The sequence below is a fragment of the Prionailurus viverrinus genome, chromosome D2 (assembly GCF_022837055.1).
Source record: "Prionailurus viverrinus isolate Anna chromosome D2, UM_Priviv_1.0, whole genome shotgun sequence".
In the NCBI taxonomy this organism is placed as follows: domain Eukaryota; kingdom Metazoa; phylum Chordata; class Mammalia; order Carnivora; family Felidae; genus Prionailurus; species Prionailurus viverrinus.
Genome location: NC_062571.1, coordinates 70,055,602 through 70,072,547, shown reverse-complemented (window position 1 = coordinate 70,072,547; position 16,946 = coordinate 70,055,602). Strand labels below are relative to the sequence as shown.

General features: G+C 42.2%; 1 protein-coding gene across 1 annotated transcript in view; it reads left to right on the top strand.

The window, feature by feature from the left end:
• LOC125147624 (guanylate cyclase 2G-like) overlaps positions 1 to 13,213 on the top strand; it is a 43,317-nt gene extending 30,104 nt beyond the window's left edge. The window contains 7 exon segments of the mRNA XM_047824684.1: positions 3,788 to 3,962; positions 5,557 to 5,696; positions 6,597 to 6,790; positions 8,768 to 8,942; positions 10,350 to 10,448; positions 11,696 to 11,787; positions 13,109 to 13,213. Coding sequence (XP_047680640.1) covers positions 3,788 to 3,962; positions 5,557 to 5,696; positions 6,597 to 6,790; positions 8,768 to 8,942; positions 10,350 to 10,448; positions 11,696 to 11,787; positions 13,109 to 13,213 — 980 coding nt within the window.
• The last annotated feature ends 3,733 nt before the right edge of the window (positions 13,214 to 16,946 follow it).

Genomic DNA, 16,946 nt, shown 5'->3' with positions numbered 1-16,946 from the left:
GTATATTTGCCTCTCATTGTAGTCTTATGCCCACAAAGTTCAATGAAAGCTGGCCATATGGGACTATGTATACACAGGACTGCAATCAGGGAAAGTACAAGGTGCACCTAATTTGTGGCCAAACACGCTTCTCCCATTAACATCTCATACTTCCCTACAAACAGTCCTGGTGCTGGGGACTGAATAGATATTGATGTCCTGTGCACACTAGACCAGTGGTTTTCAAATGTTAGTTGGTGTCAGAATTACCTGTAGGACTTGTTAAAAAAAAAAAAAAGAATTGCTGGGTCCCACCCTCAGGGTCTCAGACTCAGTAGGTCTGGGGCAAGGCCTGAGAATTTGCATTTTTCTCAAGTTCCCAGATGATGTTGAAGATCCACAGTTTTGAGAAGCCTAGTGCAACCCTAGACTAGCAGCTTCAGTATCGCCTGGGCACTTATTAGAAAAGCAAATTTTCAGGCCTGGCTCCAGGCCTTTGGAATTGGAAACTTTGGGGATAGGCCCAGAAGCTGTGCTTTAAGAAGCCCCCCACCCCTGATTCTGATGCACACCGAAGAAGAAGAACAATGACAATAGAGTGACTGGTGACTGGTGGATTATGGGATGGCTGCATGTTACTAGCTCATAAACACGTGTTCCGAGGTGCAGGCCCATGATGTGAATTTGAACCCATGGTTCAAAGTTTTTTTTATCATTTTATTGATTCTCTCATGATATTTCTTAGAGCTGAGGATAAGAAAGCAGAAGATGCAACAATAGTAATTCTTCAGTGACTTCTTTTAAAACCATTGTTGTCCCATGTCTCAAATTACACTTAATTTGGGATGTAAAACACAATTACCCATAGAACTTTCTTATGTATAGTCCTTCAGATTATTTTTAGGCATTGAAAGTGTGCATTTAAGCACAAGCATGTAGGGGTGCCTGGGTGGCTCAGTCGGTTGAGCGTCCGACTTAGCTCAGGTCATGATCTCGCGGTCCATGAGTTTGAGCCCCGCGTCGGGCTCTGTGACAGCTCAGAGCCTGGAGCCTGTTTTGGTTTCTGTGTCTCCCTCTCTCATTGACCCTCCCCCATTCATGCTCTGTCTCTCTGTCTCAAAAATAAATAAACGTTAACAAAAAAAGAATTTGAACACAAACATGTACATTTACAAAAAAACAAGATCATATTTTACACAGTGTTATAACTTGTATTTATTCTTATTCTTTTTTTCTTTTTTTTTAATCTTTATTTATTTTTGAGAGAGAGACACAGAGTGTGAGCGGGGGAGGAACAGAGACAGAGGGAGACACAGAATCTGATGCAGGCTCCAGGCTCTGAGCTGTCAGCACAGAGCCTGACATTATTTCTCCTCCTCCTCCTCCTCCTCCTCCTTCTTCTTCTTAAGCAAAGGCCATACTCTTTTAGATTCCCTTAGTTTTCAACCCAATGTCCTCTTCTGCCCCAGCATCCCATCCAGGACGTCATGCTGCATTTAGCCATCATGTCTGTCTAAGCTCTTCAAGAATGTTCCTTAAACTATAATTCTAATGACATTGTACTTTCGAGGAGTACTGGCCAGGTATTTTGTAGAATGTTTCTCACTTGGGATTTGTCTCATTATTTTTCTTCCTTATGATGAGACTGGACTTATATGTCTTGAGAGGAAGGCTACAGGGGTAAATTGTCATGTTCGTCACATCATGTCAAGGGTACACACGACCAACATGACTATCTGTTGACTATCATGTTGACCAACATGACTGTTGATATTGACCTGGCTGAGGCTTGTCAGGTTTCTCCACCATAGAGCTACCCTTGGTTCCCCTCTTCCTATACTGTCCCCCGAAGAAAGAAGTCACTATGTGAAGTCCACACTTAAGGAGTGGGGTGTTGCACTCTACTACCCTGCGTGGAGACTATCTATGTAAACTATTTGGGATTTTTCTCCACAGGAGGTTTGTCTCTTCTCTCCCACTTATGTATTTATTCAATTATTGGTATTATATTGTATTGTATTGTATTGTATTATTATGCATATCTATATTATAACATGTGTATATTTTATATTATATATTACACTATATCTTTATTTTATCCTCTGAATTGTAATCTAACACTACTTTATTTTACTGCTCCAGTTGTTTCATCTTCGGCCATTCCATTTCAATTGACTTCTGTGTACCTTTGATATAAACCCATTGCTGTGTTTTGATTTGGTTTGTTTAGTACCGCCTTGCTTCCTGGTGGCATGAGAGGCTTCAGCCTCCTCTTGTATTTCCCTGCCTCAGTCCTAGAATCAGCCATGTCTTCAAGGACACTGGTTCTTTTTTATTGGAGGATGATATTAGAAACCAAGACCTGGATGCTGACTGTGCTCATTGCAACCGGGGTGTTGTTGCTTCTAGCCCCTCTCAGTGGACACAGTAAGGAAAAGCATGTGCACACTAGCCTCAGTGTATACACATTCTCATATCTGCATCTACCCATCTGTATCTATACTAAGCTAAGCATGAGTTCATATTAACATCTCCAACACCATTACCACCACACGGTTCATTTATTCCAGTGTTCCCCCCCCCCCCCCGCCTCTATCCATAGCCTCCCTTTCCAACAGTGAGATCCTGGCTCCCACCATCTGCCATCCATTTATTTATTTATTTATTTATTTATTTATCCAATCCCAGTATATGTGTCTAGTACTTGCAAAGTTTTTCTTCTGTCCCCAGTCTTGCCATCTACAATACAGCGATTATGAATGGGTCCTTTTGTTTAGTCTTAATGGTCTTGAGTCATTTCAGAAGTGCCTAAGTCAGCCAGTGATGTCATATAGTTATAATACATCCCCTTCAGCGAGGCAATGTCATACAGTTATAATACAGTTAGATTCTTTTGTCACAGTTTGCCTCTATCTTGGAGTTGTCCAACCTCCCAACTGATATTGTTAAAAATTTGTGTTCTTTGGGGTTTACTCTCTGTGCAGTAAAGTTCTACGGGTTTTGGCAAATACACAGTGTCATGTACCCTATAGACAGTCTCATCACCTTAAATAAATCCCTGGTGACTTATGTGTTCAGCACCTTCTCCTCCCCAAGCTCCTAATGGTATCTCACCTGTTTTCTGTCTCTATAATTTTGCCTTTTCTAGAATGTCATATAAACAGAATCATACAGCGTGTAGCCTTTTCAGACTACCCTTTTATACTTAGTAAAATGCCCTTAAGATTCATCCATGTTGTTACACCCACAGTATTTTTACACAAAAACATGTATACGTTGTTCTCAAATTATTATTTCCTCTGAAAAACCTGGTATAGCAGAATGTTTAATAAATGTCAGTAGAAGCCAATGCAGAAGTGAAAGAAAATAGGTTTACAAAGTTGGACACCGAGGCAGCACATGATGGTGACATTTATTATTTGTTAAAATAACTTTTATGTGACATTTTATATGGAATGCAAATTGCAAAAGGTGTGCTTTGCGGGTTTCCCATCCCAGATGCTTATACACTCCTGAAGTCACATAGAGATATGCTTTACTTCAAGACAAGTTCCATTGGAAGAAAAACAACTTAATCTAAAAACAGATTCATTAGAAGGTGTTGATATGTTTTACAGTAGGATTCTTCATTTTCCACGAGGATCCCAAATATTTCTCATAAAATGTTCAGGTTTCTCTGAAATTCCAATCTGTTCAATATACTTATACATTCAATTCACAAATTTAAGAGCACATATGTTTAAAGTGAAGTGTACTACATGGCCCAAAGCTCAGACATTTTGCTATTTAAACCCTAAATGAATTTCAGAAATCATCAGCCATATCAAAGACCCCATGGCCTCAGTTCCACTCCAAGCTTCCCTGTCAGAGAAGGGCAATGAAAAGATTGTGGCCATGGCGAGAGCATGTTGGGATGAATCTCCAGAGAAAAGGCCCACTTTCTCTTCCATCAAGAAAATTTTATGAGAATCCAGTTCCAAAGGGTGAGTTAGATGTGTGACGTTTTCTCCCAATCATTTAACCATTAGAATTTTATTTTTTTATAAAATATCTTTAATGTTTATTTTATTTATTTTGAGAGAGAGAGCACAAGCAGGGGAGGAGCAGAGAGCGAGGGAGAGAGAAATAATTCCACGCAGGCTCTGCACCGTCAGTGGAGAGCCGGACGTGGGGCTCAGTCTCCCGAACAGCAAGATGGTGACCTGAGCAGAAATCAAGAGTCGGATTCTTAACAGACTGAGCCACCCAGGTGCCACTAACTATTAGAATTTTAAAACTACATGGCTGTGACTGGTTCTGTGTGGCCCACCCCATTCATTCATTCCTCCACTCATTCAGTTATTTATCCATTCATTCATTTATTCATCATATACCCACTCAATGCCTGTCACATGCAAAGCACCGTGTTACATGCTGGCTAGAGTTGGGTGATTAATTCTCCCTTTATTTCATTAATGACACAAAAGTGTATCAGACATCAGCACATCCATTGTCCTCCTTTGTCCATTCCAGATATCTCTAATCAATCAAGGCTCTCTTTCCCAGGGAATTTTGACATGACCTCAGAATGTTTTCCAAACCAGCATTCCAAAGGTCATGGCTCATCAGTTGGGGTTGGACTATAGTATAAGAAACTATTCACCAACCTTAGAGTAAGTCATCAGCTTGAATTATTCATGCCTCTCAAACAACCTCCTCGACAGTAGCTTGTTTCACATTAGGATAGCTGTGTCATCTTTTGGCACATTGAACATAGGCAGACATAGCCATGATAGAAGTAGCCTGAGTTTATAGAAGGACCCTGGGCCGGGATTCTGGCATCTACTCCTAACTTGGCCAGTCTGCTATGCATTCTTAACACAACAGCCCTGTATTCTGTATTTTCCACATCAAAATTGTTTTGAATGGTATGTCTTGGGTCAGTCATGACTTTTACTTAAAAAAATCTGGTCCCCGATGTTAAAGCAAGTCTATTTCCTATGTGAGCCTCAGTTTCCTCATCTGAAAAATGGGGTATTTAAATGATTTTTCTGAAGACCCTTCTAAAACAAGAGCCTACAGGGTCTAGAAGTGCCCCCTTACATATGTCATCCAAAAGGAAAATAGTTGGTATTATTCAGGGGGAAAAAAAGACCCATCCTGAAATGTACATTTTTGACTGACCATGATGATAATATGGAGCATATTGGGAAATGGGGGAGTGCCAGTGAAGGCCACCATTTGCTGAGTACCTGCTGAGTGCCAGACACAGCTGTAGGCACTGTGTACCCATCATCTCCCTGGATCCTCAGAAAAGCCCTATGAGGTATGCATTATTATCCTCATTTTCCAGATGAAGAAACTGAGGCTTGGAGAAATGAAGGGTGTAGAACAAGATCACAGAGCTGGTAAAGGGCAGTCTCTGTCCCACCCCATGGCTTCACTGCCATTGTCATTCCACTGCTGTCCATTGGCGCCCTTAGGTAGGAAACCTTCAGGGTGATACATGTTTTCTTGGAACGTATAGCTGGATGTTGTGCTCCACTGTGACCCTAATGTTCTTGGAAAAAAAGATGTTCATTTTGGGTTCTTTTAAAGCCGTGTGAACATCCTAGACAGTATGGTGAGCAAGCTGGAGGTGTATGCCAATCACCTGGAGGACGTGGTGGAAGAGAGGACCAACCAGCTGATGGCGGAGAAGAGGAAGGTGGATAGGCTTCTGTCCACAATGCTGCCAAGGTATTCCAAAGCACTGGGGGCCTTGACAAAGGACCCAGAAAGCAATAGCGTCACTATCTAAGGGGCCCCATGTACAGAGTACTTTTTTGTTCTTTTCCTAAGAGGAACTCAGGTTCTTCTAAATGAGTCAAGCATTTTTCAGGCAATTTGGTACACCCTGTAAACGGAGATAGAGGCAAAGGCCCTGCCTGAAATCTTGAATTCACAGGAGTAGAGAATGTCTCTTAACAGGGAAGATGGCGGATGCAGCTATGGGAGACAGACCACTAGATGGCGCTTTAGTGTCATGAGTCTGATTAATAGCTAGTTTCTCAGTACTTCAGATTGTGCTCCAAAGACTGCATAGTACAATATGCACCCATGACTTCAGATTCAAAACTTGCTTCATTTTTGGCTCTGCTTGCACCTTTACACTGTCTAAAAACTTGGCAGAAGCGTCGGCTATTAAAACTTCTGCACCCTTCTTGCGTGTCTTGACAGAGATGGAGTTAGGGATTTGAAGGTGTTAATCTGAGATTGGTTGATTGAAGCAAACGCATTGGCTTGTGGATTGATGGATGCTTCCTTTTGCTTCACATCTGCAAATTGCATTTTTACACTCAAATGCTATAGCCAATAGAGAAAAATGGGATGCCCTCCGGGAGAAAAATCCTTACTGCAAAGGCATTTCTGTGACCTGCCCCCCAGGTCTAGTTTATACCCACCAATTAAAATATCTCTTCAGAGAAAATGCAAGTAGAAAAATGGGTGTCAAAAGAATCCCTTTAGATGATGGATTTTGTTGACCGAAAATCTAATCCACTGAAGCAAAAGGACCTATCGGAAAGATTTTGCAGGGGTTTGTAGGAGGCAAGATGAATAAGAGTCCGTTCAAAACCAATCTCTATTCTTTGGTTTCGGCTTCACTGGAGAACAGCTCATAGCTGGAAGGTCCGTGGCACCAGAACATTTTGAGTCTGTGATAACCTTTTTCTCCGACATTGTTGGATTCACAAAACTGTGTTCTCTCAGCTCCCCCTTGCAAGTGGTAAAGCTGCTTAATGACCTGTACAGCTTATTTGATCACGTCATTAAAACATATGATGTGTATAAGGTGAGACATACCCCGGGGCTGTGAGGGAACACGCTCCTTGTCCGCCGACTCTAGGACGTAAGGATGGACCCGGCCCTAGATGTGAGCCAGGAGGAAGGCTCTATTTCAGGCTGGCAGTCCATCTCAATTCATGGCAGAAACTCAATATTTTATTCCTGTTTGTTTTCTTGGAAAAAGGCTTGATTAATCACAGATGAATGTGCTTGTCAAGAATCCCCAGTTGCTTCTTGTTTCTTTCCATTATTTTATCTGGCTGTTAACACGTTTCTAGAGAGGCACTGCCCTTCTACTGGCTAATCCCTCCAGTTCCCTCCAGAATATATTTCCTTCAGATTCAGAGAGGCTCACCTTTAAAGGTTGTTTTTGGACCCTGTGTGAGTCTCACTGCTGTTACCGTGATCCTTAGCAATGCAGGTGAAGACAGACTCCTAAGTTTAGATGATCAGAATTGTGGCTGAAATGAGAACGTCTGCCTAGTGCTACTTGGGGGTATGTATGAATATGGTCACCTGGAGTAAAAACTGATTTTTCAGGGAAGGATAGCAACAATGAATAATTTAGCTTCATTTAAGTGGTGAGGATGATGGTTGCTTCAGGTGTTTTCTGAGTTTTCTGATGGGGCCACATCATGACTGCGGGGTTCCCAAGCTCACATGTGCCTGGGACAAGTCACAGGTGGATCGTGATTGCAGGGCTTTACCTGTGGCCTGGGGGCTGGGGAGATTTGGGGGATAGTGTGGTCATGTCCCCCAGTGACATGCCTTTAATAGTTATCCCTAATGTTCCCCCCACAGATATTGCCTCTGTTTAAGGGTGAAAGAAAAGGTGTGTGGCTAATCTCCAAGAGCAGATCACACATACCTCAAAACAAAAGCTGTTTTTTGAAGCTAAGTTTGAAGCTGCTTAGGAGGGCTTCCTCTGGGATTTCTTCTTGGCATTGTTTTCTGGGTTATGTTTTGCATGAGTTAATACTAAATCAGTTTCAATGTCCAAAGGATGTACCCATGGTGGGGAGAGGTAGCCTAGAAGCAATCTGACTTGTATATAGGTTGATTTTGTGTCATTCTGGGGTGACCAGTAGACAGAGGTATTTTCACTGCCTGGCTAATGCCTGAAATTCCACCTTTACCACATCATCTTTGGATTCTGCTAAAATGCAAATGTATCTGGAAAGGGCTGTATCTTTAATTTTTTTTAACGTTTATTTTTGAGAGACAGAGAGAGACAAAGCAGGAGCGGGGGAGGGGCAGAGAGGGAGACACAGAATCCGAAGCACACTCCAGGCTCTGAGCTGTCAGCACTGAGCCCAATGCGGGGCTCAAACCCATGAACTGTGAGATCATGACCTGAGCTGAAGTCAGAGGCTTAACTGACTAAGCCACCCAGGCGCCCCAGGGCTGTATCTTTAGAGTTGACACTGGTCATTGGTTCTCTAATGAGAATAAGGAATCTGAAAGTTAATTTTATTAGGATTTATTAGGGGAGAGAAGAGGACAGATCAGGCAGATACATGCATTTATACATAAGTGTATATATTGTGTATAATGTATAGATATGTATAAATGTATTGAAGAGCCATTGTATGGGGTGAAGACATTTCTGGTTGGGTAAGATGAATTCCACTTGATGGATGCATGTGATCCGTCAAGATTTACCCTATTCCCACACTACTGTCTGTTTAACTGGTTTTAAACTTGAGTTGAGGAAATATGGTCACCACCACTATCAAATTTGAGAGGAGAAAACAGTGACTGTGCATAGGAGGGCTCAGGGAAGAAAGGCTTTGTGGAAGAACCAGGACAAGAGCAGAAATGTGAGGAAATGCTGGGGCGTGGATGGAGTGGAGGTCGGGGAGTATGAGTCTCCAAAGTGTAGGGAATGCAGGGCTCAGTAACAAAGGGCCTTGGTCTCTGACCCCACCGCTACTCCAGCCTTTTTCTTGGAAAACACAAGGCCACTCTGTTGCTTTATTTTCAGGTTGAAACCATTGGAGATGCATACATGGGTGCTAGCGGACTTCCTATCTGCAATGGAATCCAGCATGTGGACGAGATTGCCACGATGTCCTTACGTTTCCTCAGTGCCACTGTCCACTTCCAGATTGGGCACATGCCTGAGGAGAAGCTCAGGATCAGGAATGGCATCCACACAGGTAGCCAGCCCTGATGCCAGGTGGCCTTATGGTCCAGGTATGGCAGCAGGTGGTTCTGGATTCAAGTCCTAAGTCTGACGTTTTTAGGACCTGGAAATTGAATGGTAGCATCTTTTGAGGGAAACAAAAGTTCACATTGTTTTTGCACACGTATTTCCAGTTAGCCAGATTACTTGGTAACAGCAAAGATACCCAGAGACTCCAAGGTGTTAAACCAAAAGTTAGGAGGAGACCAAAAAGTAGGACAGTTATACCAGGCTACTTTCCCCCCATGCCTCTGCATCAAATGCCCTTTGATCTGGTCTGGTTTTTGTCAAACTCATGGGCAGATGACCTGTGCAAAAGTGACCAGCACTTGGCTTAATGCTCTTCTGTCTCAATTTCTTAGTTATTAATATAATAATATTATAATATTAATTTTCTTAATTTCTTAATAATTTTTGAATGAGGGTTCCCTTATTTTTATTTTAGACTAGGCCCTGCAAACTATGTAGCTAGCCCTGCTCCTACCTGTCCTCCAGGGCTTGACCAAAATAAAACCTGACCCCTAATCAGCATTAGTGCCCCAGTTGTTTTGTTTCCATCTCTAGTGCGTGAATAACACTGTCATTAATTTCTGCCTTAGCTTGGTTGTCATAACAAAATACCACAGACAAAGTGACTTAAACAACAGATATTTATTTTCTCACAGTTCTAGAGGCTGGGAAGTCCAAGATCAGGGTTCCAGCATGGTCAGGGTCTAGTGAGAATCCTCTTCCTATCTTGCCAAAGCCTGCCTTCTGATTATGTCTTCATATAGCGGAGAGAGAGAGCCTTGCGGTCTCCTTCTCTTTTCATAAGGGCACTAATCCCACCATGAGGGCCCTACCCTCATAACCTCATCTAAACCTAATTATCTCCCAAAGGCCCTACTTTTTAATACCATCATACTGAGGGTTAGGGCTTCAATATGTGAATGAGGGAGGGGGTTACAAACATTCAGTTAATTATAATGGGGCGCCTGAGTGGCTCAGTCGGTTGAGCGTCCGACTTTGGCTTGGATCTTGATCTCATGGTTCATGGGTTCGAGCCCCACATCGGGCTCTGTGCTGATGGCTCAGAGCCTGGAGCCTGCTTTGCATTCTGTCTCTCTCTCTCTCTGCTCCTCCCCTGCTCACACGTTCTCTCTGTCTCTGACTCTCAAAAATAAGTAAGGATTAAAAAAAAATTTATAATTGATTATGTCATTTTCCACCAAAAGTCTGTGGGTTCTGTAGGTTGCCTCTATGCAGACCCTAAGATCTATTGCCAACCTTTGCCTAGGCACTTGAGTATTTGTTGAATTGCCTTTGTTGACTTAATGTGTATCACGAGTCCAGCCCTCGGAGAGTGCAGGTTGGCTATGCCCTTCTGTTCTTCTCTTCGTAGGTCCTGTAGTGGCTGGTGTGGTGGGAATCACCATGCCCAGGTACTGTCTGTTCGGAGACACTGTGAACATGGCATCCAGAATGGAAAGCAGCAGTTTGCGTGGGTACTGTTTGCAGAACTTTGCGAATACAAGATCACTGTCCCTCTAGTCTCCTATCTTTAACCAGAGGGTGTTTTTAGAAGACCCATTTTCATTTTGTCTACTATTTTCTGTTTGGAGGATAAGATCATCACCTCAGACAACATTGATCACAAACTTTGTAGACAGGGTTTTGTGTAGTGCTTGCTATGAGAACACATATGACTTCCTTCCAAGATTTTCAATTCTAAACAGTCAAGGACACATATAATAAGATCATTTAAAGGAAGAGCAGAAGTTGGCAAGCTTTTCCCATACAGGGCCAGCCAGTAACTATTTTAGGGTTTATGGGCCATAGTCTCTGTTACTTAACTACTGTTGTAGTATGAAAGCAGCCATTTATAACATACGAATGATGGGTAAGGCCATATTCCAATAAAACTTTATTTGTAAACACAAGTGGTGGGCTGGATTTGGCTGGAGGGTGGTAATTTTCCCATCCCTGATGCAGAATATGGTTTTGGTGGTGCAGAATTGATCTATGGCCAGGAACTCCAAGGGGTATCATATTATTTTGCTATTGCTAGACAATGTATGCTATTTATGAGCTGTTTATCAGCTAGAAAAAATAATTACTTAGGGATTTAAGTTTCACAATGTTTAGGTTAACATTGTTTTGAATTTGTAAATTTTCCACAATATGTAAAAACATACAAAAATATTTTCTCTTCTGATTACTTCGTTGTTTAAGCTAATCAGCCAAGTCTCAAACACTGGTTTAAACCTCTCCTTGAACTTGTAAGTCAAGATTTTAAGAGTAAATGTTGAAAGTGGGAGCCCCAAATGTAGGCTCCAAGCCTGATTCTGGTTGCAGGGCTGGTTGTGAACAATGTTTTCAGTGATGTGTCCCAGCTCTGGTACCACCAACTCTGGTATCCTCAGGAACCTGAGGAGGTCAGTGGACCTCCATCCATGGGGAGTACCAGCTTGCATATGGAGTCAGTTATGCCTACTGTTTCTAAACTGAACCTGTTAAAGCTTGAGCAACACTAACAATGTCTGAACAATGTCTGCAATGTTTGGGGGTGTCCCACCGCAAGAGTCCCAGACTTCAGAGAGGTTGTCTGTGATTTGCTTTCCTAAGAGGTACTAGCAGCCTAACAGTGTGAGCAATGCAGCATTCCCTCTCCACAGCAGCCCTGCCCCCTGGCCCCCAGATGGAAGCCACAACCAAGGTAATAACTAGGCAATAACTGGTTTATGGCAGCTCTCCGGATTCATGTCTCTCAGAGCACTGCATCCAGCCTGCTGGCATTGGGAGGGTACGATTTGCAAAAGAGAGGCACCATCCCAGTCAAGGTAAGACCAACCTAGTGCACCCTGCCTGCCCCATTTGTGTCGGTGATGGAGATGTTGAGAAAGTTGATGGGATGAGTGTGTCTTTGCATTGTGGTGTGTGGAGACTGCCAAGGTCTATGTGGAGGCTCTTGTGACCGCCAAGTCTTCTTCCCTCAGAGAAGACTGTATGCTTCCCTCAAATGGTCAAACACGGAATCTATGACAGAAAACACCTTAGCTCCTACCTAGACCAACCCCCTAGGGGATGCCTCTTTTCTCTTGGCCACAAATGGTCTCCTGGCTTCTGCTTGAATACACCAATCTATTCTTTCACAAAGCAACAGCAAGGACGAGCTCAGAAATTATCATGCCCGCATTGCCTCCTATGTCCTTTCTGATTCAAAAGGGCCCACATAGAGGAGACAGAGGCCCATTGGTTTGGGGGCACCAGGATCTCCTCTCAATTCATTTAAATACCTTTTCCCTTCCCCTCTGCCTTCTCCTCTGTCCGGTCTGTCTGAAATACACCATTATGCATTCTCAACTTTCCCTATAACACCGGCTTTTGGTGGGGTGGGAAACGGATGCTCCTCTTGAGATGTTCTGAAGAACATCTTGGAGATGTTCCTGGTGGAAGTGGTGGGTGGTTACTATGATGTTAGGTGTTTGGGTGGGTATGGGGGTTCCTGGGAAGAAGTGAAAGGGAAGAGGACGGCAGCAACTCCCCAGTTTGCTGAGCCTGAACCTCGCACACTATACTTGATCAATAGACTTCAGGCAAGAGGCAGATTTTTCTAGAAGGTGGCAGTATAGACCTCCCTTTGAGTCGTGTCCTACTATTCACTGGTTGTCTGATTTGTGGGCTTGATTTTATTGCCAGTCAAATGCGAATGGTGACAAAGTTGTCCTCAAAGGGGAGAGGCAGGGGTTAAATGTGGACACGTATATGAGATACTTCACCTGGTGCTCTGCTGATCATAAGAGCTCGATAGATTTTATTGTTATTTTTATTATTTTTATTTTTTATTTTTTTAATTTTATTATTGTTTTTAAAAGATATTCAGGGAAATTGCAGGGAAATTCAGCCTTGACTGGCCCTCACCTCCTAGAGCATTGCTGACTATCCCTTTAGGCTTATCGGCAAAGCCCAAGGAAATCAAGGTTTCATCTATAAAGAGGCCTTTCCTTCACTGAGGCAGCTCCTGTCTACATGCAGTTTTGGCTAAGAACAACATTTTCAGTAAATAAGCAAGGGACACCAAGTTGTCTGCCCAGAGCCCACACTTCACAGGCAGCCTTTCCACCTGAGTGATTCACCAGCACTCTCTTCTGCCTCCCACAGGGCAAAGGAGAACAAACAACTTTCTGGTTGAAAGGCAAGGAAGGCTTTACTATTCCACTCCCTCGATTTATGGAAGAGGAAGCTAAAGTCCTAGAGATCTTCTGAGCTATTTTCTTTAAAGATGTTTATGGGGTCCCATGAAAGTCTGAGGACCATTCTGTGAGATGCATTGAATATCCCATTCAGGAGGTGTAGATCTGGGGGAGCCAGTAGGGGGAGCCATCTAGCTGGCCTCCCCTTCCTGCCCTAGAGTTCTGTGGCCTAGACCAAATGAGGAGTTCGAAGAGCTGGATATAGTGAACTCATTTTCTGGGTGACCAGGGCTGGGCTGTTGCTCCCAGACCTGCCAGTGAACTTGTCCTGGCTGCCAGATATTTCCGGCCTATTAGCTTGTGAATTTGCAGTGAACCCAATTTCATTCGGAGAGAGAGGAAAGCTAGAACAAAACCTGGGGCTGTTGGCCCCACCCTGTGCTGCCTTCCTTTGCAAGGGGCTGATCTCTAACCCTTGGTTATCAGAAGGCATCTCAGGAATGTTTTGGGGGGGATAAAGCTCTAGCTAAGGTGCGAACAACCACTGAAATCCAACAGGATCAGGCCATTCCAGGTACGCCAGATCTTGGCAGTCAGTCCCTGGAAGGCCTGGTCCTGAGCTCTGATTTTCTGTGAGCACAGCAGCTTTCAAATGGAAATGTCCCATTCTCAATTTATTGCTTAATTTCTTTCCTATCCAAAGCGAAGGAGTAAAGATAGGCTTTTCTTCCAATCAAGGCTTGAATTTTAAGTGGAATTTTTCATTCACTTATGAATTGCTATTTTTTTTCAATCTCTGATAGACGAAGATGAACCCATCCATTCTGCAATACACATTTTCCCCTTTACATAAAGAACAGGATTTCATCGTGCCTGTCAAGTGGTTTCTTGTAGTAGACTTACTGAACCACTAATGAACTTACAGTCCTTTTTTTTTTTTTTTTTTTTGATCCCTTGCAACTCCTCACATCCAGTTTTTCTTCCTTGTGGCTGCTCTTAAATATGGGAGAGTGCTTCAGATGATATATTGTGTTTGAGACCTTTTCCTGGTGAATTTCTCATGACTGGAAAAGTGAGAATCAATGAGACTGGGAATGTTTTCTTTTGTACGTGACCTGTAAGCTGCCTTTGTAGGGATATTTTTGACCTCTGTATAGGAAAATAAGCTACTTTTTGGTGAGTTTAGAGCCGTTAATAACACATTTTACAAAAAGTTTGGTGGAATTCCTTACAAAAAGGAATTCTTGCCTTTTTTAGGAAGAGAGACACTAAATAGGGGCCAAGGAAAATGCTTTACAAACAGTCCCATCTTCATGGAACTACTCTGTGCTTCCATTGGCAGGACTTTGCTTCTGCCCAGAGAGAGGCGACTGAGCTCTAGGACTTTCACAGATTCCATTCTCTCTAACATGATCCCATCTTTTATTGTGGTGAGATCTGCTCCTCTCTCTAGGCCTTTCATCCAAGATTGAAAGTATTAGTCAAAAGAAGGCATTTATCTGAAAGTGACAGGGGAGCTTCCCTTGCTACCTCAGCATAGCGACAATGGACCAATATTTGTCTTCTCATCCTTCAGGACTTCTTCCCTTATTTGGGAGCAGGGCTTCTGGATTCCAAACGCTTTGTTCTACCATGGAAGGGAATAGAACAACCTCTGCTATGAGGTCTTTCAGAGAAATAGCCCATTCCCCATCCATCCATCCATCCATCTATCCATCTATCCATCAATATGACATTTCATTTATTCAAAGAGCATTTTTATAGCACTTACTCTTTGCCAGGTACCATATGGTGGCTGTGGTGGGGTGAGGGGGTGGAGGGGAGATGAGGATATGACACTTTCCTTGATCTTTAGCTCTCAGTTTAGTTGAAGAGAGGTGACACAAGTTTTAGTACTGTTATATTAAGGACTAATACAGGTATATACCAAAGTATAGGGAACTAAGAAGTCCAATGTTGTTGCATTTAAAAAGCATTAGAAAATGATACACAGATGTAGGGGTAGGGTGGGACATAAGGATTGTCTAATATTATCCCAGCTTTGTATTTGTATGTAGTGTGTGTGTTTGTTCCCTTCCAGCTCTAGCCCACGTGCTGACCCAAGTAATGTTTATACAATAAAGACTTTGCTACGTCTGTCTTTTTCATGGAACATTATAAACATTTGGCGTCTACGCTCATACAAACACATAATACATATATCTACACATGTGCATCCACATACATTCACATGTGCACACACATGTACATGTATACACACATGAATGTCTGTCTAAATCTGTCTCTTTTGGTTGATCAATAGGTAAAGATTCATGTGTGTATATTCAGTATATATGTGTATATGTATATATGCATGTCTGTCTATTTTTTCTTTATATTACTCAAGCTTTGAGAGAGAAGGAGAGTCTTTAAGGATCATAAGCAGGAATTTGATAAGATTAATTTCCTAAAATCTACATCCAATGTTTTTTCTATGTCAACCAAGGATACCTAAGGGAAAATATACTCTTTATTTGTTCTATAAATATATCTTATGTTTGACACTCACAAGAATTTATAACAGATTGAGTGTTTTCTCTTAATTCCTTGATAGAGAAGTTAGAAGATACGAAGGAGTTTAGTTAACCTGAGATTGAAACATTTTTGGTTGTTGGTGATTGACATTAGGGCATTAGAGACGTGGAGAGCATACAGATGGCTTTGCCTCCTTGCATCAGAAACTGAATGCTGGAAGTTTTGGAAAGTAAATATAGGGTAGAATGATGGAAAGTCAGTGGTATGTATGTGAATCTAATAAGTTCTAGTTGTAGGAACCTCTGGGAGGGTCGAGGAGTTGGCTATCAATATGACATATTAACACTGTAAGCTGTAGCCATAGTTTAATTATTTTAAGGCATTTTATTTATTCCATAGCACCAGGTGGAGATACAAGATCATTAAACAATATGATAAAATAAAGCAAAACTAATACAGCATTGTTTTACTCTGACGGCCAAAGATATATGATAATGTCTCTATGCTATTTAAGAGTTTTTGAGTAGAACCAATAAAATATGTCTTTTGTCCTTCCTGACTATAAAAATTCTGAGTTTACAGGAAAAAGAGATCCCAAACTAGTTGGAACTCCAGCTTTGAGACCAGTTCAAGCTTCCTTGAGTCACTTGAATCTAGTCTGTTGCTAAATAAACACGTACTCCCTGTGATCAGAAATTTGGGAACTAGCTGAATTTCTCAGTTTCTTAACACAGTTGTAAAAGCCCCAACAAACTACAGATCTCAAAACTTCTCAAATACATTAAACATGGAGATACAAACTGATGTGTTTTCAAATTATAAGGCCACTAATTAAGTCTGTACAAGACGAAGGAAGAAAAAGTAGAGCTCTGGCTTTTTCTAGCACATTCTAGCTTCTAAGGATTTGCCAGTTCTCTATGAGGATTGGTTCATTTACTTTTCTTATCGTGTTGACCATGTGAATCATTAAAATCAACGTCTTCTGGATCACTGGGGTGGCAGTATTATCAGGGTGCAGCACCACATGATTCCACGGGCCGTTTTTGCATGTGTGTTTCTGACTTTTGTGTGTGTGTGTGTATGTGTGTGTGTGTGTGTGTGTGTTCCATTCTAATGATCAGAAGTTAATGAGACAAAGACAGATACCTGCTTCATTGTTAAAGTAAAGGCTAAATGAAGTCAGTCCATTTGGTACTGATGCTTTCTTAAATCAAGTAGAAAACAAATAGTGAGAGCATCGAGCATCACAAGGATACGGTAGGATTGGGAACTCCAGAGACCTTGTCACCGAT